At 39.2% G+C, this 24,172-nt stretch overlaps 1 protein-coding gene across 2 annotated transcripts; it reads right to left on the bottom strand.

Annotated features, from left to right (window-relative positions):
- Nucleotides 1-5,614: 5,614 nt before the first annotated feature.
- ube2t (ubiquitin-conjugating enzyme E2T (putative)) lies at nucleotides 5,615-21,610 on the bottom strand. 2 transcript variants are annotated; one of them, XM_048553391.2, is made up of 7 exons: nucleotides 21,461-21,610; nucleotides 20,679-20,802; nucleotides 17,511-17,580; nucleotides 16,159-16,264; nucleotides 12,832-12,930; nucleotides 9,692-9,781; nucleotides 5,615-5,876 (listed from the first exon to the last, which is right to left on the bottom strand). In XM_048553391.2, exons 2-7 carry the CDS (start codon nucleotides 20,788-20,790, stop codon nucleotides 5,742-5,744), a joined length of 612 nt encoding a protein of 203 aa, XP_048409348.1. In that variant the 5' UTR covers nucleotides 20,791-20,802; nucleotides 21,461-21,610; the 3' UTR covers nucleotides 5,615-5,741. The 2 variants fall into 2 exon arrangements, with proteins under 2 accessions (XP_048409348.1, XP_048409347.1); XM_048553390.2 differs by lacking the exon at nucleotides 21,461-21,610 and adding an exon at nucleotides 21,375-21,460 and having other exon boundaries at nucleotides 5,616-5,876.
- Nucleotides 21,611-24,172: the final 2,562 nt, after the last annotated feature.

The raw sequence follows: 24,172 nt of genomic DNA, 5'->3' as shown, positions 1-24,172 counted from the left end.
AAGATCCTGGGGAGTATTACTGAACAAAGAGACCTTGGGGTGCAGGTTCATAGTTCTTTAAAAGTGGAGTCGCAGGTAGATAGGATAGTAAAGAAGGCGTTTGGTATGCTTGCCTTTATTGATCGGTGCATTGAATACAGGAATTGGGAGGTCAGGCTGCAGCTGTACAGGACATTGGTTAGGCCACTTTTGGAATACTGCATGTACTTTTGGTTTCTCTGCTAAAGAAAGGATGTTGTGAAACTTGAAAGGGTTCACAAAAGATTTACAGGGATGTTGCCAGGGTGTTGCACATTAATGGGCAAAACAAGCACATTCTTAAAAATAATGGGAAGCTCAGAATGAGTTGCAGCTTCTGCAAAGGGAGTGTTACCATGGTACAAATTAAGCCACTTGCTGTGCATTTAACTACATCACATAAACCACAATAGTTCAAGAAGCCAGTTCACCAACACTTTCTGAAGTAAAATTTGGAATAGGTAACAAAAATTCACCTTGCCAACAAAATCACATCCATGAAAGAATTTAAACTAAACAAAGTTCTCTAGATTCCCAATTCAAGATACGCCTACTGAAATTGCTTGCTGATTTTCATATCAACATGCCATTGGTTTTCCAGCAAAATATGGCTCAACTAAATAAGGCAGGAAACTAATCAACATAGAACAAATTTATCACGAGTGCAGAAATTAATTGGACACGTCCAAATTGGATTATTTTCTCTGAGTATACTAAATTCTACAGGTCTCATTTATCATGTTCATTTTCAAAGAATGACTCAAATGCATGTACTACATTGATAAGAATGGAATTTGAATTCTTTTGAAACTAAGCCAAGATCTTTGGAATTCTTAGTATTGGCTCATGTGTGATGATTGTATGTTTTTGATTTGCCCTCTATCACATAACATTGTAACAATAGCTTCATGGAGTACTTTTCAATTCCATTGCAACATGTCTCAAATGTTCTATCCTGAGTCACTGAATAGGAGGAAGATAATTTAAGCTAATTTCTCAAGAATTTTGAGCAATAATTCCAGCATCACAGATTTTTTAAAAACTCTCTAGAGAAGGCAGCTACAGTGATTCTAATTCTTAAAGAAATGAGGGCAGGGAAGAGGGTTGCTTAACAATTCTGAGGAACAACATGTAGACATTGTGTTGTTGGTAAAACTGCATCTGCCTGGCATCAAATTGATTCCAGGATGGTGAAGGAAATGACCTTTGAAAAAAAAAGAACTGTTAAACATCAGCATAAAAAATCTGCACGCCTCACATCCGGCTAAGCATTTGACTATTCTAGGGGCATATGCAAAGTTTATCCTTTAAATAATAATGGAAGCATTTGATTAGAAGGCATTCACTTTGACTGCATTTCACATCTTCTGAACATTCTTATTACATTATGAACTTGAGTTCAAACTAAATTCTGTCAACCACACCCTAGTTCACACAGTGTCCACTTTTGGCAGCAGCCTTGTGCTTACTGCCCTACATGGGCAGATATGGAATTTGGGAGAAAGGACTAGAGGACTATTTACACAGTTTGACACAGGAAATGGAGAGGTATTGGAGGATCTGTCAAGCTTAAAATGGGCAAATCCCCTGGCCAGTATCCCAGGCTGCTGTGGGAGACAAGGCAGGAAATTTCAGGTGCTCTGACACAAATGTTTTGTTCCTGGCTGACCACAGGGAAAATGCCAGAGGACTGAAGGATGGCTAGCATAGTTCCTCTTCTCAAGAAGCGTGGTAGAGATGAACACGGCAATTACTGACCGGTGAGTGTCACAACAGTGATCGGGCAACTATTGGAGAAAATTCTGAAGGAGAGAATTACTATCCCCTTAGAAAGGCATGGGTTAATTAGGGATAGTCGGCATGGTTTTTTCAGAGGTAGGTCATGCCCATCAAATTTGTTAGGATTTTTTTGAAAATGTATGGATGAGGAAAGTTCAGTTGACACGGTTTATATGGATTTATGCTAAGATTTTGACAAGATCACACATGCGAGAATGATTGCGAAGGTTAAGTGATATGGGACTGAGGGAAACTTGGTGAGGGATCAGAAACTGGCTCAGTAATAGGAGACAAGGGGTAATGATTTGAAGCTAGTGTCCAGTGGTGTACCACAAGGATCGGTATTGGGACCCTTATTATTTGTCATATACATACATGATATAGTTGAAAATGTGGAGGAGTGTTAAGCAAATTTTCAGACAACATCAAGATTGGTAGAGTGATTAATGGCAAAGAAGGTAGTTGTAGGTTGAAGGAAGACATAGATAGGTTGATAAGTTGGGCAGACTAGTAACAGATGGTATTTCACCCTGGTAAGTGTGTAGTGATGCAGTTTTGAAGAAACAAGATCAGAGAATATTAAATGAATGACAGGACACTGGGTGGCTTGGAGGAACAGAGAGATCTTGGAGTAATTATTCACAGATCCCTGAAGTGGGCAGGGAACATCAATAGGATAGTTACAATGACACATCAGACACTTGCTTTCATCAGTCATGGCATACAGTATAAAAGCAAGGAGCTAATGTTAGAATTGTACAGTGTTGGTAGACCATAGCTGGAGTACTGTCTGCAGTTCTGATCACGTCACTACAGGATCTGATAGAAATAGATGGGGTACAGAGGAGGTTCACTAGAATGTTGCTTTCGATGGAGAAATTGAGTTAGAAGGAGAGACGAGACAGAAGACAGAGGGGGAACACTATTGAGGTGTAGAAGATTATGAGGGGTATGGACAGGGAGGATAGAGAGCAGCTGTACACCTTGGTTGAGGGGTCAATCATGACAGTGCATAATTTTCATAATTTTAGGGTAAGATGCAAGAAATTCAGCAGGGGTTTCAGAAATAACCTTTTCACTTAGCGACTGGTGGGAATCTGGAATGCACTGCCTGGTAAGAGGTGTGAAGGCTGGGAATGTTTAAAAAGAAATATGGATTAGCACTTGAGATATCACAACATTCAGGGACATGGGACATGTGTAGGAAATCTGGATTAGTATACTTCTAGTGGTAGTTATTTCAACGCAGACTCAATGAGCCTTTTCAGCACTGTATGAATCTACATCGGCCTCCAGTCCAAGTCAACAATGCTATTTCAAAATTCTCATCAGTTTTCGATACTTTGCAATCTTTGTATCTCATACCTCTTTAGTCCTGCAACCTTCCAAGATCTCGGTGCTCCTTCACATCTGGCCTCTCACATATCCCTTATTTTGATTATTTCAGTATTGGGACTGTGCCTTCAGCTGCCTAGGTCTTAACCTCTGAAGTATCTTCCCTAAAACTCTACCCATCTCTCATCCTTTGAGACACTTTGTAAAACCTAATCTTTGATCAAGGTTTTCATCATCTAATATCTCTTTTGGTTCAGTAGCTGATTTTGCTTGGTAAGATTCTTATGAATCTCCTTGAGGTAATAAACTGCTAAAAGTCACAATAAAATACAGTACGTGAGTTAGCTGTCACACTACAACTAAATAATAATCCAACTTAAGTTGGGTCAGTTCCAGAGGATACCACTGAACATATCTATTTCATGAGCAATTATGGGCTGAAGGACTGACCCACAACCCCCCCGCCCCCCACCTCGGCTGCTCAAATTAGATTATGGTTAGATAGTGCGCTACAATTGAATCTTCAGGCTTTTAATAAGGGCATGACCTCGAAAATTAAAGTTCTCACTTTTATTCACCTTTCTTCACAATTATTGGCATAGTTCTGACAGGTTGTATGATGCAGATTTGTCACATAGCCTAATAGAAGGTTATTTCTCCTGGAGCGCATCACATGACACAATTATCAGGCAAATCAGATTTTACAGATCTGTTCCCACACTTTTGAAAAACAACACTTTGCAGATTGTTGAAGCAATGTTTTGAAACTTGCTTTTCAGTATTTCTTCACCCCCCCCCCCCCCCCCCCACCACCCATGGTCAAACAAGAAGTTTAATTGCTGGATGTTCAAGCCAGCAACAACTTAATTTGCAAAAGCTAATGTTATTTCCTGTTTTACTGCAGTGATCAATTTCATAAGATGTCTGTGGTTCAAGCTGCTATGAATGACCTGGCATGTGAGTTTAATATTTCTAATTTAGTCATGTTTGAGAGTTGATTCTCAAATCATTTTTCAAAGAGTTACCAAATTCTCTTTTTTTTCCCCCCCCTCCTCTCCCACAAATACTTCCCAAAAACATTTCAATTCAGTTTTCCCTCTTACCAGTTTGGTTCCGTTTTGGAATTGGTAGCTAAACAAGTAGACTAACGTCAGGTTATTCACTGGCACAACAGAAGGATCAGCAGACTAAAGACAACATATGAAGTAGTTTGTTTTGCTTAGTACACTGTTAACTTGACATGCGTTCTATTACGCCACATATGGTTTTAAGTTTTTGCCAGATTTGTTTTATTTGTAAAATTATTTAATGAAGCTTTCACTGATTTAATGAATGCTTTGTTCTGCTGGATGACTGAAATTAATTCATATGGGATTGTGTGGAACCGGCTGCTACAAAATTTGGTTTTTTGATCCAATCTACATTACACAGCAAAGGATGTCAAAATTCTAATGGCTTCAGTTGAAGTTATCAACCAAAGAGAACTACTACTAAAACACAAAAGAAAGAAAATGCTATCATCAAGGCATCAACCAATACTACCTATTAATGCAATTAACTGTTTTTCTCCTAAATACTGTCACTCTTTACTAAGTCTTCTCTTGAAGCTTGGCAATTTTGAAGTTTTACTAGAAAAAAGAAGTCAGTATTTCCTAATATCACTGTACACTGGTGCCCGTTGCCTCAGTGAGTCTTAGGATAGCTGCCAGTCACCCCCAACTGAGATTTTATATCAGTTGCATTCTGTTCTGTGTCCTGGTTCTAGGGCATCTCATGACACGTTGAGCTGGTTCCAATCTCTGTATAGGCCTCACAACTGCAGACATTTCTGTCCTCATTATGTTGCACATTGTTTTTGGTCTTGGGGTACCTGCCTACTTTCCTATCAACACCAAATCACATATGGTATTCTTCTCAATCCTCTTGATAGTTTAAGAATGGAAAGTGCCCTTACGAGTTTTTATACTGCTTAAGAATGTCATAGCATAATTTAAAGAGGTATGCTTAGGATTGAATGTTTAGGTTCCATCTGGACATAAAAGACAAACTCAGCATGAAATTCCATGCTGAGTTTCTGGCCCCATTCCACTTCAGGTCAAATATTTGTTAGTGAGGTGGTGAAAGGAATCATCGTCACTCAACTGGCTTTGTTACTTTGGTAATATTACCCTATTGCCAGAGAACAACTAGTATTGGAATCCCTACCTCTCTGGCTGTCTTCATGCCCTGCGTAAGTGGTAAACTCCAATCCTTCCCTGCCCTCTTATTAAAATAGGTCAGGAGCAGACATCTGCACACACAATCATAAATTTATAGCAGTGATCAAGATAATTCAGTCCAAGCACCTCAAAGACTTATTCAATTTAGTAAAAAGTCAGAATACCACAGGTGCTGCAAACCTAAAATAAAAACAATACTGGAAATATTGAGCAGCACCTGCAGAGAAAAATAAATCATTTACTCATCATATTTCTTGGTCACCACCAATTGGTAATTTATTGTCATTTCCAAAAACTACATTTATGAAAACACATAAGCAACAAATTTACAGGTTAGTTACAAAAACTTTAAAAGATAACATCAAAACACAAATACAAGTACCACATTATTTATAAACAAAATTTCTTAGCATTTTCAGAATCACAGGCAGATCTCTTTCTCGATACTGGTGTATTCTTATTCACAACCTGGCTCTGATTCTGGTCTTCAACATGGCTCTGATTCTCCTTCAGGCAGCTAGATATCTAAAATAAGGAATAAAAAGGTTTCAAGTCATCCATTTAGGCCCAGGCTTACTCATCCCACTTCTGTTGTGTGTAAACTTAAGTCATTGAGCAACGCTACTTAGTGAAAAGTAGAATTGTGATATTGCCAAATAAATGTCACATTGTTTGCAAAACTCCAAACCCCCACTGCATATACACACACACGCCACATAGTGTGCAAGTTATACTTTGGCGGTAATGCTCAATTCACAGAAGTCGAGTAGTCTGGCATGCACATGCAATTTTATCTTGCTTGAGTAGAACAACAAAATAAGATCTTGAATTTGTTAAGTCTGGGACAGAAAGATAGTTTCTAAAAATCTCATACTTTATCATATACAGGAGACAGAATAGCACTCAAGGAATTGGAGGAGGAGTGAACCATATGCCCTACCATGACCTATGAGCACACCTGTTCTGGGCTTCAACTCCATTGTGCTGCCTACTTTACATATCCTTTAATCCCCAAGACACCAAAAATCTGTTTAACCCAGCTTGAAATGCATTAAATGAAGGAACATGTGCAACTCTGATACATGGAACTATGAAGATTCACAATGACTTGAGTGAAACAATTTCTTAGTTCAGTCCTAAACCATCAGCATCATATCCGAAGATTATGTTCCTATGTTTTAGACTCCTTGACCAGCAGAAACAATCCTTCAGCATTCACTCCATTAAGGTCCCTCAGAAATCTTGAACGTTTCAAAAAGATTGCCTCTCATTCTTCCAATCACTATGAAGAGTGAGCATTTGTATAGCCTCTCATCATAGAAGAATCCCCATGACCTTAGGAACTAATTCAATTGAACCTTCATTGTGCCAACTTTACTCAAAGTATAAGTGCAAGTTCAAATTGTACCCTTCTTTGGCCAAGCAGGATGTTCAGATAGCATTAACAGTTGCTATACACAATTTAATGCAGCAGTTTCCATCGGTAGTTAAAGTTCTTAAAAAAACAGACAAATGGGGAGATGTTGTTTACAAAAGCAAAATGACAGCAGCAACCAACAATTCAGAACTATGGAATTTCCTTTAATCCATTGAACTTGCTAGCTCATTAATGCATTATTGATAGCAAACTTTATTAACCCTCTTTTTCTAATTGAGATTTATACTACTATTTATTAGCAAGTATCTGCTGTGCCTTTAATCGGAAATAGTTGTTGTTTGTGGAATTGGTGAGAGGTAGTTACTTAAACTGAAGAGAAATAGTTCGCATGTGGCTTGGAGATACATGTTGACTGAAAGAATTATCTGACTGCATAGGTCTTGGAAAACATCACACACAATGCCATTGTTAGATTGACAGCATGCGGTCACAAAATTTATTACATAAGCAGAAGGTGTTTTAACTAAAGGACAACAACATAAGCTTAAAGCTTTCCGGGTTTGAAAAGGAGAGACGCAAGACCTTTGTTACAAAAAAATACTTATTTTACTCCTTTCTCTTGCATTCTGATGATGACGATAGTTCTCCATGAATCAGCATTTATTGTTATTAATTTTCTCTCCACATAACCATTTATGATTTAAAGTTGATAGTGAATTGCTAAACTATTCAAACAGAAGGTGTTAAAGCTAAGCCAGAGTATGCCACAGTCTTGTCCAACATCTTGATATCAACACACCGCTGCAAAAATTAACAAATAGAAGTTAGGAACGGGAAGTCTGGCTCATTCCTTTCACCAAACTGAACCAAAACTGATATCAGCCATGTAACATGTAACCTATCTCTAACTGACACTGGTTAACTCGGATACAAACAAGGCAGCAACCTTGCACCTTTCTTGCCCTAGCTGGACCAGAACCAGATTTTCTATTAAACTGATTGAACTACTAAGTAGATAATAAAATGTGAGGCTGGATGAACACAGCAGGCCAAGCAGCATCTCAGGAGCACAAAAGCTGACGTTTCGGGCCTAGACCCTTCATCAGAGAGGGGGATGGGGGGAGGGAACTGGAATAAATAGGGAGAGAGGGGGAGGCGGACCGAAGATGGAGAGCAAAGAAGATAGGTGGAGAGGGTGTAGGTGGGGAGGTAGGGAGGGGATAGGTCAGTCCAGGGAAGACGGACAGGTCAAGGAGGTGGGATGAGGTTAGTAGGTAGCTGGGGGTGCGGCTGGGGGTGGGAGGAAGGGATGGGTGAGAGGAAGAACCGGTTAGGGAGGCAGAGACAGGTTGGACTGGTTTTGGGATGCAGTGGGTGGGGGGGAAGAGCTGGGCTGGTTGTGTGGTGCAGTGGGGGGAGGGGATGAACTGGGCTGGTTTAGGGATGCAGTGGGGGAAGGGGAGATTTTGAAACTGGTGAAGTCCACATTGATACCATATGGCTGCAGGGTTCCCAGGCGGAATATGAGTTGCTGTTCCTGCAACCTTCGGGTGGCATCATTGTGGCAGTGCAGGAGGCCCATGATGGACATGTCATCAAGAGAATGGGAGGGGGAGTGGAAATGGTTTGCGACTGGGAGGTGCAGTTGTTTGTTGCGAACTGAGCGGAGGTGTTCTGCAAAGCGGTCCCCAAGCCTCCGCTTGGTTTCCCCAATGTAGAGAAAGCCGCACCGGGTACAGTGGATGCAGTATACCACATTGGCAGATGTGCAGGTGAACCTCTTTCCACATTAAGCAGAGGTTCACCTGCACATCTGCCAATGTGGTATACTGCATCCACTGTACCCGGTGCGGCTTTCTCTACATTGGGGAAACCAAGCGGAGGCTTGGGGACCGCTTTGCAGAACACCTCCGCTCAGTTCGCAACAAACAACTGCACCTCCCAGTCGCAAACCATTTCCACTCCCCCTCCCATTCTCTTGATGACATGTCCATCATGGGCCTCCTGCACTGCCACAATGATGCCACCCGAAGGTTGCAGGAACAGCAACTCATATTCCGCCTGGGAACCCTGCAGCCATATGGTATCAATGTGGACTTCACCAGTTTCAAAATCTCCCCTTCCCCCACTGCATCCCTAAACCAGCCCAGTTCATCCCCTCCCCCCACTGCACCACACAACCAGCCCAGCTCTTCCCCCCCACCCACTGCATCCCAAAACCAGTCCAACCTGTCTCTGCCTCCCTAACCGGTTCTTCCTCTCACCCATCCCTTCCTCCCACCCCCAGCCGCACCCCCAGCTACCTACTAACCTCATCCCACCTCCTTGACCTGTCCGTCTTCCCTGGACTGACCTATCCCCTCCCTACCTCCCCACCTACACCCTCTCCACCTATCTTCTTTGCTCTCCATCTTCGGTCCGCCTCCCCCTCTCTCCCTATTTATTCCAGTTCCCTCCCCCCATCCCCCTCTCTGATGAAGGGTCTAGGCCCGAAACGTCAGCTTTTGTGCTCCTGAGATGCTGCTTGGCCTGCTGTGTTCATCCAGCCTCACATTTTATTATCTTGGAATCTCCAGCATCTGCAGTTCCCATTATCTCTGAACTACTAAGTAGTATATGTTTTTAATTTTTGAGTATAGGAAAAAATGTTGGATCAATAATTTTTACTGTTTTGAAACAATTTTTATTAACCAAGATGGTGAGCTTTTCATTGGTGTTTTATGGTTTTTATTTCATAAGTTCACAGGTATAAACCTTTAAACCATAGCTGTATAATTGAATTCCCTGCAAACTAAGTTGCCATCCACCAGTCGTGGACGCAAAAGGAAAAAAAAAGCAGCCATTTTGGAATTATGCCCTTGTGCATTTTGCAGTTACTTACAAAGCAGTTTTGGCATGACCCATGAATACAAATTTACACATTTCACCCATAGCCCCACAAGTTGAGAAAGTTTAAACATACCTCATCTTTTTTTGCTGGTGTCGCATACTTTAATGTCCATTGTTTTGCATTTTCCAAAAAAGACTGTCTGTTGTATTTGAATTCAGATGACTGAAACAAAAAAGGAAAAACTATATTAAGCAGTTGATTCTATCTTTAGAATGCATTTTACTAGCTAGTAGTACAACTGAAAGACGAATAGAAAATACACTCAATTCAAAGAGGGATCTTTGCCTATTGGCAAGTACCAGCTTGTTGGCTGTCTCCACCAAAACTTGAAAACATTGGAAGGATATAGAAAAGAATGTAACTGCTTACAATTAAAATAAATTGCTCCGTACAATTTATTCTTATAATTATCAGAAAAAAGTTCCAACTACAATATAAAAACAAATTTATACATACTTAAATAAAACAATAGAAATGCTCACATAAATACCAACAATCAAGAATTAAGTACATATCAGTAAAATAGATGTAATGTCTTGTAACAACTAAAGTTGCAAAAATCTAAAAGAGAAAAGGCTTAAGATATTTTAGGTTATCAACTTTATTATTTCTAATGATAAAACACTCGTGGAGATGATTAATTCCATTTAAGCATGGTCCAAGGGCCAAAAAAAAGTCACCATGAAATCTAGTGTTAATTAAAATCAGTAATGTATTGATAAGGCTAAAGATTTACCACCCACTTATCAACAATTCATATTTCAACTTATTCAATAATTCACTTTTTGTAGGCTGAATTTAAGTTAAGCAACATATGCAGCACTTGTACATGTTTAGCATTGCCCAATGAACTTGTCGGAATTTCACAGAATCTTGCATTCTTTTGACAACTTACATTTATTATGCTTAACTTCAATTTTCTGAAACTATTTTTAAAAAATTCAAATCTGTGTTTTGTGTATTAAAAGTAAATCGAGTTAGCTGTTTCACAATCAATCGGTGCAAGAGTGCTATTTTGTGTCACACCTCATTTGTCCTACGAAGTAATTATTTTGTACAAAACTATGTAATAGCAATTTGGAACACTAGAGGACCTCTGTGAGCTTAAAAAAAAAGACGGCTCTAAAGGCCTGGAATCAGTATACCGCTTTTCCAAAAGCTAGTAACTTGAATGAAGAACTACAGACATGCAACCAATTTATAATATTTAATTAATATAATTGTTGTTTAGACTAACTATTTTCAAACAAAAAGATTGGCATCATAACAAATATTTTCATTGGGAGCACTCGAGTAGATTATCAATTGTGAACAAAATAAATGTAATAGAGAAATTATTTAGCATTTATCAATATGTGCAGTTGTGATCTCAAAATTTATTACACAATTCTGATGCTACCATCTGGCAAGAATTGTTCCACCAGGATTTTATTGAAGTATAATTATTTGGCAAAGAGCAGCTATTTTTGTGAGCTGAAACTAATTTTTACATTTTAAAATGATATGAAAGAAACATGAAAGAAAGCAATTTTATTATATAACCGTTGATCAATGATAATTGCGTTAAAATAAACTGCACGTGTTTATTTTCGGAACAGATGCCACACAGTCCTCTACCGTTTAATGAAATCATGAATGATCTGTAACCTAAGTTTGCCTCCACGACCTTCATCTTTTGCAATCTCAAATGTTAAATTAATGAAGTATCAATTCCTTTCTGTGAGAGATGGTTTGACGCTTCTACTGCTTATTCCATTAAGAAGTACTTTCAGATTTCTCTCCTTAATGATCTTGCTCCAAGTTAAGGTTATGTCCTTAAAACTAAGACTCCCAAGTTACAACGTTTTCTCCCCCCGCTTTACTATCAATGTCTTTCACAAAATGTAAAACCTCAATCAAATTACTTATCTTTCTATATTCCAGGAAAAACAAGCTTAGTTAATGCAACTACTGCTCAACTTATCCCTCAGAGCTCCGTAAATATGTTTTGTGACTTCATTTTAAGATGCTCAGAACTGTGCTCGATACACCATGTGGTTGACCAGGGCTTTGAAAAGCTGTTTAAAAAAAACTTTCTTTTTCTTTTCAAGCCTACAGGGATAAAGTTCACCATTGTGTGATAATTTCCAAATTGGACTTCTTTCATTCTTAGCTCTACACCATTTAAAAATGCCTTAAGGCCATTTTTTTTGTGCAAAATGGATGACCCCACCCTTACCTGCTTTGAGACAGTTTAGAATCTCACTTAATCCATCATTTTTTTTCGTTACAGAATTTTGCTCCCATCCACAATACTAAATAAAAAGGTAAAACGTGAAGTCGTATCGTCCGACCAAATCATAGAGCTGCACTTTCACTAGAAAGCCAAGATCTATGCAGTTAGACTAATTCTTTCAGTTAATATGTACCACCAAGCCACGTGCAAACTGTATTTCTTTTCAGTTTAAGTAACTACCTCTCACCAATTCCACAAACAACTATTCCCAATAAAAGCCCAGCAGATTCTTGCTAATAAAGAGTAATCTATATCTCAAATGGAAAAAGAGGGTTAATAAAGTTTGCTATTAATAATGCATAAGTAAGCTAGCAAATTCAATGGATTAAAAGAAATACCATAAGTTCTGAATTGTCAGAAATTGCTGCACAATAAATACTGCTGTTGTTTTGCTTTGTGTAAACAACATCTCGCCCTTTTTCTCTTTATTTTTAAAGAACTTTAACTGCCAATGAAAACTGCTGCATTAAGTTGTATATAGTAACTGTTAATACTATCTGAACAACTCACCTGGACAAAGAAGGGTACAATTTAAACTTGCACTTATACTTTCACAAGAGTTGGCACAATGAAGGTTCAATTAATTCTGAAGGTCATGGGGGTTCTCCTACCCCTATACTCTGACACTGTCTTTTCCACATTGGCTTAACATCATTCTTACTGCTGCTGCAGCAGCAATTACTTCTGTTACTTTAGCATTCCATTCACTTGAGTATCAACACCTGTTTGAGAACTGAATTATACTTTTATTCAAAGTTATTAATCTGTCATTTTACTATTTTTCTGCCACAGGCTCCCAACATTTGTCAGCCTGCAGTCCTCTTCACTTATGCATTACACATTTTCTACTCACTATCACAGTGCTTTCACTTTTCAAGGAGTTGACTCAACATTTATTACATACCTAAACAGTATCTTTTAAAAGAAATTAACTCACAATATCAGCCATGAGAGGATCATCTGGATTAGGTTCTGACATCAATAAGTGAATGGAAGTTAACACAGTAGCAAGATTAAGGGATGGCTTCCAGGCACCCTAGATAACAAAGTTACATCTTAGCACAAAGTTCACTTTAGTAGTAAGCATGAGACAATTCAAAATGAGTATTTTGTATTAGCATGCAAAACCCAACGGCATATTTGAAATATACTATTTAGCATCAATTACATTTTTGATCCTTGCCAGTCAATAAATTTTCAAAGCAAACAATTTAGACATGTTATTGTTAGAATCATCAGCTCCACGAGGTCAAAAACACCCACAGAAGCAAAGTAATATACTATCAGAACTGAGAAGGTGACAGAGTTAAACAGATCCTAAGAACTGTATTGGTGTTCAGTGTATAACAGAACTCTTTAAATTATAGCTATAGCTAATCTTTTGTACATTACAAATTGATGAAGTAAGTAATATTTTTCTAAATAAAAACAGGAGAAATGCACATTTAAAGAAAGTCAATTTAAATGTTCAATTTGTCTTCCCAATCTAATGATATAAAACTTGTCACCACAATATTTGGAATTAAGGCAAGGCAAGTTGAATTGTTACATCTTATACACATTGAATTTCAAATTTTAGTGCCAAAGATACCAATGATCAAAATGCTTTCTCTATTTAGTCATAGAGTGAAAAATATATTCAAGGCCGAGACACAGATTTTCAAACAGTAAAGGCAAAGAGGGCTAGGAGGAAAAAAAACAAGAAACTTCAGTGAGGATTATTAGATCAGCCATGATCTCAATAAATGGTAAAGTTTAACACAATGTTTTCTTGTGATCCTTGATTCAGCAGCCATCAGTTGGACCAAAGGCTTTGCTGGAATTTGAAATTCTTCTTTTCAAATTCTTTTAGCTTTGGTTTTCACTTATCCAGGGGGCAAACATCAGTGAGTGTGTGAGATGGAGACAAAAATTTGGCTTTTTGCAGCCTTGTGGAGGTTTAGTAAAGTGAACCTCAGATTTGCGACAAATTGCAATTTACAACTAATCCAGAAGCTGTTGCTGGGCAGATTTTTTGTTTAATACTCAAAGCCAGCAGGTCTCATGAAAACATTACCTCTAATTTCTCTGAACGTTACAGGCTGTTATTTAACCATTAAGTGGCTACCATTAACACATATTCAACCTTTGTTGGGTCCTTGTATTAAAAAAAAAACACAAACTTCCATTTTTCAGTTTATATTTCCAAATACAATGCATGTTCTTACAATTTACTCAATATCAACCTTGTCCACTGAAAGCTTAACACAAACAGTGACAGCTATAAATTGACTTTTGTCATAAAATTGCTCAGGTTTTACTCAGAGTGGTCCTGACAACAGATACAAAGCTCATTACTTGTAAGCAAAACTCAGTCAAAACTAATGGATGATTAAGGTTTTTGCAAAAATTAGCTGTCAGCAAAATGACACGATGAACTTTCCCTAATATCAGTACACTCAAACAAAGGGCATCAGTTCAACTTAGGAAATGTAACCGTAGTAGCCCAAGCCAACTACAGGCATGCATGGGAATTCCGAGAGGCATGGTTCTCCAACCATAATGCAAATCAACAAACGTGTAGAACTGGCCCCCATATACAAACGCATACAGAACAAAACCAGAAATGACACAACCCACCATAAACAGACTGGACAGTATAAATTCCAAGTGGAGTAGAACAACATTGTTTCATCGGAGGCCTCACTGATGTTACCTAGCATGGTAATGAAAAGCCTAAACGAAAACAAGCCGGCTCGGCGAGCAAGTCAACCTCAATTAATGGATGACTGCAAAAGCAGATCAACATTTTCACAGCTGCCACAAGGTGGTGCCAATGGCAAGGTTTTCCCTTGAACTCTCCCCGGATGTTACAGTATTAAACAAATAAAAATGAAACAGAACACTACTTTAAGAAAAATTACTTGCATCAAGGGAGTAAACACGCTTGTAGCATCTACGTTTGTCTCTTTCCTTCAACATCCTTAGAAGTTTCAGCTCTTATTTTAAAAATATTTCAAATGATTAAACATGCTTTTGGCACATTGTGCAATCCTTATGTTTTACTGGAAATATTCAAGTGAGTCGAGGCTGTCCTGCCAAAGTCTCAAGACCTGCTACTCTCCGCACAACAGCTGTCATTGCTGCTTTGGAAAAGCCTGTGGCCCTAAATGGTACTTTTAAACACCATCATGAGTTGAAATTCACATTGGGAACTGCTGCTGAGTGTTCTCAAGATTGCGAAGTTGAAATTCAGAAAATCTTAGTAGTTTTGCTCTTAGAACATGGTAGTATTAAACAGCCAAGTACAACATAAAATGGGCAGCTACAAAGCTCTTACTCTACCTACCTCAGATATGGCTTTTTAAAAACATTTCTTTTCCATTGTAATTTTTTGTTTTAACACAGTCATCATTGTGTCCTGCAAATAAGGTCAATGAATTTGTGTATTTTCACAAGAGCTGTTTACTTAGGATTAAAAACTGGGCTATCAGACGTGCCAGGAGTATAGGATGGATTCCAAATCAATGATCAAGGAGAGAAAGTATGCGATAACAATCCACAGAATCAACTACAGTTTATTGCTGAAATATTGCTAATGGGCTAGGTCTGTAAGTGAGGATACACTGAGGAAGCAAGAATTGGCCTTCAGTATTGATGAACATCAGGTTTGCTGTGGAGTCGAGGGGTGAACATGTCGGCGTTTTCTAAAGAGCAGATCTTAGGGAGTAAATACCAAAAGAACTGTGGATGCTGTAAATCAGGAACAAAAGCAAAGTTGCTGGAAAAGCTCAGCAGGTCTGGTAGCATCTGTGGAGGAGAAAACATTTAGTTAAAGAGTTAATGTTTCAGGTGCGGTGAGTTCTGAGGAAGGGTCACTGGACCCGAAACGTTAACTCTGTTTTCTCCTCCACAGATGCTGCCAGACCTGCTGAGCTTTTCCAGCAACTTTGCTTTAGATATTAGGGAGTAGCTTTACTCAACGTATATTCTCATTGGAAATTCTGCCTCCAAGATTAAATGTTTTCATTCATTGAGACCATCATAAATCGCTAAAATTATGGCTGATACCTACCAAGTAAATTATACTACATATCGAAGTTATGGAGAAAACATGACAATCCTAAAAGGTGCCACATCAACTTGTAGATTGCCTTTTTCTGTGTTATTTAAGTCAAAAACGCATTTCAGAATTGTGGAGCAATTCAAATTGTGCAACTGCTGAAAGGGTCACTTTCAAGCAAACTATCAATTGCATTAAATCCTGATAAACAATTCCGATTACCTTTGGAGGCAGCTTCAAGATGTCCAGGCAGATCCTTCCCGCAGTGTCAATGTTAGGATGATAGATTGGGGTCAGAAACCGAATTTTGGGAGGTTCAAATGGATACCTAAAATCAAGGTAATTTAAAAACCACATGTATGCAAGATGCACATTGTTGAAAAGATCTTAATATCATCTATTTATAAATTAGACTGAATAATATTATAATTTATTCATTTTAAATCAAATTCTCTTGAATTACATTTACATATAGGACTCCAATGCACAACTTTTAAACATATAAACTTAGAAAATAGAAACAGTAGACAATTTGGCTGATCATATTTACATACATATTAGAAAGTGAAACTTAGTAGCATATCTACACAAGTTCATTGTTGATCAACAAGCCAAATAGAGAATGTTAGATACTTGATCATGATGAGTGCTACCAATTCTCTGCTCACCCCACAGTAACATAAGTATACTTGGCAGCAAAGATTACCAGAAAACAATTAAGATTGAAAAACTGGTAATTCTTCTTATCCTCGTTCTGTCAGAACAGGAAATAACAAGCTCAATACTCAGCTAAGAATGGCTAATTCTGCGATAATCAGCATTTAACACTGAAGCCACAAATCCAAATAACTCAAGATATTTATCAGCAGTCATTAGGGACTACACTTCTTTAAAAAATAAACGAGTGGAAAAGTATTAGGTAGCTGCTCTAATATCTTTACATATGATATATTTTTAAATAAAACCTGAAATAATTGTGGGATGATTCTGTATATCACCAACCATCATTTAGGTGCGATGCCATTATTGTGAAATCATAAATTTTATTTTAAAAGTGAAAGGAAACTTTGCAGAGAATGCAATGCCTTCCCTAGATCAGCGGGTTTGAATTAGGTGCCACAAAAAATCAAAAATTTATATTGCTATGCCAATATATGAAGTTACTACAGATCTCAACAGGCCTTTAAAAAGTTATCACCAGATTAGCTGAGAGGAGACAAACAATAAGTCTTTGTAAAGACATAAAGTCTCTATTTTGAACAGGAAGTACTTAAGCCTGAGATTTTCCTTGTTTTACATCGCAGAATTTAATCAAAACTCAAATTAACATTTTCCTATTAATATATTACAACAGTGAGCCAAAAAGCATGTGGCATGAATACATTCATGTATAGTACATTGTTAACATTAGTGTTTCGACAACCACTTTTGTATTTAGTATAGGTAGATGGAAGGCTACACTTAAACTGCCACTGTAATTAGTTAATCAAAATAGAGTGAGTACAAGAATATATAGTGTAAATGAGAATGATAGCAGGAAAATCAAAATCTAGTCAAAAAATTAAAAATTGTACCTTTCAGGAACAATAATTTCAAGGTTAAATATTCCTCCTTCATACGGTGAATCAACACTTCCTAAAATCTCTGAAGAAAAGAAAGTGGAGAGAGTCAATATAATTTATGATTAGTCATGAGCGTATGAGTCAAAAACATGGATGTCAATCATGACATTTGGATCTAAAGCAGAACAGTTAGATATTAGATTGTTAGTGAAAACTGGTTTTCCAATTTAACTTCAAAAAAAAGGGAACAAATGTTTTAAACAATAAAAACTGGCAAAGTTCTACATTAAGGATAACAAACGGTTACTGCTTCACAAATTCCAACAAGGAAAATGACTTGACGCTGAACGACATCAACATGCTGTATTTTTGACGTGATATCTAGATCTTATTTGGCTGTATTCCAAAATTTAGATTTACTTTTCCTGTTTAGATTTCCATCAGTTTCAACCCAAAAGGTTTACATATATTGGATCTCCAAGAACTAGAAGGGCATCTATGGAACTAACTTTGAGTTCACTGAAGACTTAAAACACTTTGTAATTACCCACAATAAAAAAAATATAAAATATTAGAATGCTACAACAGTGGTCATAAGGATCAGACAACAGATACTTAGCAAACTGCAATTAAGGTTTTTTAAAAAAATGAAATCATGATACAATAGGAAAGGAATCCCATTCTTTTGTTCATTAAATTGTGGACCTAACAAAATAATCATACAAATACCTAATTTCACCATACATGTTTTCCTTAAAAGGAATTTAAATACAAAAAAGGTTATAATTATTCACAAATATGTATATTACACAAAAATTTTAAAAATGCATTTTTCTTATTTATTTTGTCATTGAATGTCATACTGGGAAGATCTACATTTGTTGTTCATTCCCAATTGTCCTGAAGGTCCATGGTGTGATGGTGAGCCACCTTCCTGAACCACTGCTGTACAACTCGTGTACACCCAGAAGACAACCAGACATTCTAGTACAGTCACATGCAATTACTTAGCATCTTTACACTAGCTTACAGTCAAGTTTTACAAATATTTTGAAGGACTATTCTGTATGCATATATTGATGTAAATAATTGCACCTTGACAGCTTATATTTTCATTGATATTAAAGAGCAGCTACTTCAATCACTAACTACATTTAGCATTATTAGTTGCTGTGAATGGAGTTAATAAAGTCATACTAGTGTTATGGACCACACCGAAGCCTCTCAAACTATATTAAGACGACAGCCTAGACCCCAACATTTTCTTATTTTTAAAGGCAAATGTAAGGCAGCATGTTCCGGATGCAATTCATTTGGTCAAACTTGCAGGCATGAAGCAAAACAAATTAAAATACAAACTAAAGAAAGAAGAAATTAGAATAACTGAACTCAATTGGAGAACTTAACAGAATAACATATTACTTAACTACTAAACAGCAGCTGTTCCAAAATAGTAACAATGCATAAACACACCCTTGGCAAAGGCAAATTCAGCAAAACAGATTGTCTCTCATGTAGTTTTCGCAGCAGAGAGAAATAAGAGCTTCCACATCCAGCTTCAAGACCCCAGCTACTATTGTAAGTTAAACTAAAATCCTAGTTCTGTGGGAGCAGGACCTACCCCTTCATTCTGCTTCTATATTTCAAACTTAAAAAAAAACCTGAGGCCTAACAAGTAGACTGCTTTATTGGGTTAGAATGGACTGTACAGTATCTCTGTTTCAACTTCTTTTCATAAACAGACTATGATAAAATAGACCTGTGAAACGCATAGTATCATCAAACTAGTTAACATGCATTTGGGTTCAATTTTTACCTGTAATCGTTTGGCAAGCTCAAGTGAATACTTGAGCACTCTTGACATAAACTGCTTTTGCTTGGTTAAGGCAACTTTTCTAATTCAACTCATTTAGGCATCACTCTTAATATCTGACAAGTTTTAAATCATATCTAATTTTTCTGTGTGCACACGATTGGGAAGAGGGGAACAAGGCAAAGCTTCATTTGATGTAGCTTATTTATTAGTGTCCCCAATACATTGTTTATTTCTTACAGATTGAATGTATTATGTAATATTTATTCACACTTCCCACAGGTACAACAGCATGATGGAAATTAACCAAACAGCAGAAATACTCCACACTAGCAGCTATTAAAAGAAAAGCCAAGTTAATACTTTAGGTGTGACCTTTTGTTTTGTGGACTTTAAGAAAGGAGGATCAATAGAAATGGATTAGAATACAAGTCCATATATTTTATAATCAGCCCGTGCAGAGTTGTTCTTAAATGCTCCTGGAGTAGGGAACTTGGACCAAGGTCTCCTGGTCCAGAGGCAGGGCAACTACAACTGCACCACAAGGGCCCTGGAATACAGGTCTACATGGAAATAACAAGTGCAACTGAAGTAGAAGTTCCAAATTCAATCCAAAGCTGGGTATCTGTCATGTGAGAAAATACAACAAGCTGTTCGCTCAGAAGCTCCCCGGGGTCCCAGATAGAGAAGGGGTACACTAAAAATCATCTCCATCAGCCAAATATCCTGGCCACCATCAATTACTGGAATTTGGATCCCATCTTGATCAGAGGCCTCAGGTGGGTCGAATACCTGCAACACCCCCAGTAGTGCTGTCACGTATGGTGTAACAGCCATCTGAACAGTCAGCCCGTAACAAGGTGTAGAGCTGGATGAACACAGCAGGCCAAGCAGCATCTCAGGAGCAGGAAAGCTGACGTATTTGGCCTAGACCCTTCATCAGAGGGTCTAGGCCTGAAACATCAGCATTCCTGCTCCTCTGATGCTGCTTGGCCTGCTGTGTTCATCCAGCTCTATGCCTTGTTATCTCAGATTCTCCAGCATCTGCAGATCCTACTGTCTCTGAACAATCAGCGGCTCTTGACCGTGAGTGAAGGTGGCTGTTGGTTTGTTGAGCGCTACAAAAAAATCATTTCCCTAGAAAGGATGACACAGGCCTTTTGCCCACTGTCCAGCTGGGTGGACAGACCGTTGTTGCCTCCACAATATTCTGTCTGCAGTTACTAATCGGGAACAAAGTAAATTAAGGAAATAAATGTCAAAATTCCACTGTACAGTCAGAGCTTCAGCTTTAAAGATTAGCTAACATTATACTTGTGGTAAGGGGAGGCTGAGCATGACTCTCCAGTGTGCAAAAAGAAACGTACGGGCTCGTAAGTCATCCATCTGGTCATTATTTTGCCAACAGGAGACTCCAGGAGGAGGCTGGCTCGCCAACAACTGCATTTCTTTTTTTAACCTGGTAATTCTTTGCATCATCTGGCAGTTGACCTGCAGCACAAACAAAAGCACAAATGGGAGGGTTACAGCCACAAACCACATCAGCAGACATCACTGTAAAGGTCTCTCACTCAGGCTCTGTGCACCAAGATAACAAAGTGTGAAGCTGGATGAACACAGCAGGCCAAGCAGCATCTCAGGAGTGCTCCTATCTCACAAAAGTGCTCCTGAAATGCTGCTTGGCCTGCTATGTTCATCCAGCTTCGCACTTTGTTATCTTGGATTCTCCAGCATCTGCAGTTCCCATTATCTCTGTGAACCAAACCTGGTTGATCAAAGCAGAGTAGAGAGATTGTAATGAAGGAGGTGAGTGAGGTTTAAGGGGAAACGTTCCAATGTTTGGAGCCTAGGCCTGGCCACCAGCGGTGCGATGATTCAAATCGGAGATACGAAGGTCCCGCAGGATTAAAGATATTTTCTAGCCGAGCACCTTCTGTAACAACTCTAGAAGAGGTGGGATTAGAACCCGGGCCTCCTAACCCAGAGGGTGGGTCACTACGTTGGGGTTGAGGCGGGCTCCACCCCGCGATGTGAAAGCCACGGTGGGAGTCAGGGAATCCTACCTCAGACACTGACCGCGGCTTCTTCTCCCGATTCAACACCACCGCCCGGGAACGGAAAGAGAGAGAGAATTCAAATTTAAACTCACCGCCTCGAAACCGGAGCAAATAACTGACAGGGTCCGGGAGGAGCGGAAAACACGGAGCTGGATCCGGGAGGAGTAAAAACACAGAGCTGGGTCCGGGAGGAGCGGAAAACACGGAGCACGGTCCCGGAGGAGCGGGGTAGGGGAGACACCGGACAGGGTCCGGGAGGAGAGGAAAACCCGGAGCTGGATCAGGGAGAGGGGGAAAACCCGGAGCTGGGTTCGGGAGGAGGGGGAGAGAATCCCGGAGCTGGGTCCGGAAGTTGGGGGGGGGGAAACCCGGAGCTTGATCCGGGAGGAGGGGCAAACTGAGATGAGGAGGAATTTTTTTCTCTTACAAAGTTGTGAGTCTTTGCTATGAATGGCCATGGGGACAGAATCCTTGCACATATTCATGATCAGTAGGGGAATCAAGAGTTACGGCAAAAGGCAGGAAAGTGAATGTGAGGGTTATCACATCAGCCATGGTCTTAATGAATTGCAGAACAGGCTTCACGGGCTGAATGGACCACATCTGTTCCTATTTCTTCAGGCCTTATAATGTGGCATTCTGCCCCACGTCAAAGACTAGAATTAGAATCCCTACAGTGTGTAAACAGGCCATTCGGCCCAACAACACACCAAACTTCGGAAGAGCATCCCACCCAGATCCAGCTCCCTACCCCATCTCTGCAACCCCACCATGGCCAACGCACCTAACCTACACACCCCTGAACATAATGGGCAATGTAGCATGGCTAATCCACCTAGCCTGCACATCTTTGGACTGTGAGAAGAAACCTGAGCACCCAGAGGAAACCCAGGCAGACACAAGGAGAATGTGCAAACTCCACACAGACAGTCGCCCGAGGGTGGAATCGAACCTGGGTCCCTGGCGCTGTGAGGCAGCAGTGCTAACCCACTGAGCCGCTGTGCCGCCTCTGAACATTACAGATATTCTAAAACAAAATGTTCAGGAATGTCATGACACACCTCTGGTGCACTTGGGAGTTGAACCCAGGCCATCTGGTCCAATGGTAGGGAGATTACCATAGTGTCGCAGAGACCTCAACACTCTACTTCTTATACCAAACGAGATTAGATTAAAGAACCCACTGATGAAGCATTATAACAAAAATACAAAACTAATAGTTAATAGAAACTTACAAAAGGAAACAGAAACTTACTAAATCACAATAACATTGTGCAGGGTAAAGAAGCACCCCGAGCCCCTCCAATGTCACTGGTCTCTGAAGGCTTCTATTTTACTGCTGTACCAACACTCTACACTGAGTTTAAGGACCTATCCATTACCAATGGTAGATGATAAACCACGAATGCATCGTGTTAAGTTGAGGCACTTCTCTTAATCACAAGATGTTGTTTATGTATGGTGACAATGTACATGTTACCTTGATGAGTTTGGCATAATTACAGAGACTATCAGGACCCAACAAAGACACATCTGTGACAATGGGAACTGCAGATGCTGGAGAATCCACAGTAACAGAGTGTGGAGCTGGATGAATACAGCAGGCCAAGCAGCATCTCAGGAGCACAAAAGCTGATATTTCGGGCCTAGACCCTCTCTGATGCAGGGTCTAGGCCCGAAACATCAGCTTTTGTGCTCCTGAGATGCTGCTTGGCCTGCTGTGTTCATCCAGCTCCACACTTTGTTATCAAAGACACATCGGTATCCATTGGGAGCTCATGCTAGACTGCTTCTTTAGCCAAAGATTCTGACATCATCAAATTGGGTGGAGTGTAACAATCTCCAACATTAACCCTTTCAAAGCAATTATTTTATACATCATCCTTCAAACTTCCCTTCCCCCGACTTAACAACCTTTCTCTCATTTTTAATAATATAGAAAACAAAAGTTGCCCAATGTTCTCTCGATCTAGCAAAGGTTGATATGATTTTGCATAACTTCCTGGCTTTTCAATTTTGTAAGCTGATAAAAGGATGGAATGACTGGCTGCACAGAACATGGGACAAAGGAACATAAGAGCAGGAATGGGCCATTCAACCCCTCGAACCAATCCAGCTCAGGGCTCATCATCTACATCAACGCCATGTGCCCACATTATCCCTGGATCCATTGGAGTTGTTAGTATCTCGAAATCTATCATTCTTTGTCTTGAACTTACTTAATATCTAAGCACCCATTGTCATTTGAGATTGAGAATTTCAAAGATTCACCACCCTCTGAGTGATAAAAAAACTCCTCAGCTTAGTATTAAATGGCTTGTTCTTTTTATTGAATCTGTGTTGCTGGGTGTCAGAGGTGGGGAAATTGACCTTTCTGCATCTAAACTGTCTATTTGTCTAAGAATTTTGAGAATTTCTATGAAATAGCCATTCATTCTTTTAAACTTCAGAGGATACAGGTGCAATTTTCCCAATCTCACCTCTTAGTACAGTCCCACAACCCCAGGAATCAGCCTGGTGAGCTGCTGCTGCACTTCCTCCATGGTAAGGGAAGCAGAAAAGCTTACAATACTACAGGTGTGGTTTCACGAGTATTCCATACAATTGAAGATGGACTTCTTCATTCCTGTACTCAATTCCTCTGGCAATAAAGGTCAACATCCCACTTACTTTACAAATTGCTTGCTGCACTTACTTTTTAGATCTCAGATACTAACAAACAGACACCCAGGTCCCTTTCAACACAAATATTGAGGTGGCAATATTGGACTGGGGTGGACAAAGTTAGAAGTCACATAACACCA

The sequence above is a fragment of the Stegostoma tigrinum genome, chromosome 21 (assembly GCF_030684315.1).
Source record: "Stegostoma tigrinum isolate sSteTig4 chromosome 21, sSteTig4.hap1, whole genome shotgun sequence".
NCBI classification, from domain to species: Eukaryota; Metazoa; Chordata; class Chondrichthyes; order Orectolobiformes; family Stegostomatidae; genus Stegostoma; species Stegostoma tigrinum.
This window is presented reverse-complemented; position numbering and strand designations above follow the sequence as displayed.

Excerpts from the sequence above, each read along its gene's own strand:
- ube2t (XM_048553391.2), bottom strand. The coding sequence starts at position 20,790 with ATGATGCAAAGAATTACCAGGTTAAAAAAAGAAATGCAGTTGTTGGCG. Across the intron at positions 16,265-17,510 it reads GAAATTATTGTTCCTGAAAG|GTATCCATTTGAACCTCCCA; the intron begins GTACAATTTTTA and ends CCTTGATTTTAG. Across the intron at positions 5,877-9,691 it reads CACCAGCAAAAAAAGATGAG|ATATCTAGCTGCCTGAAGGA; the intron begins GTATGTTTAAAC and ends TCCTTATTTTAG.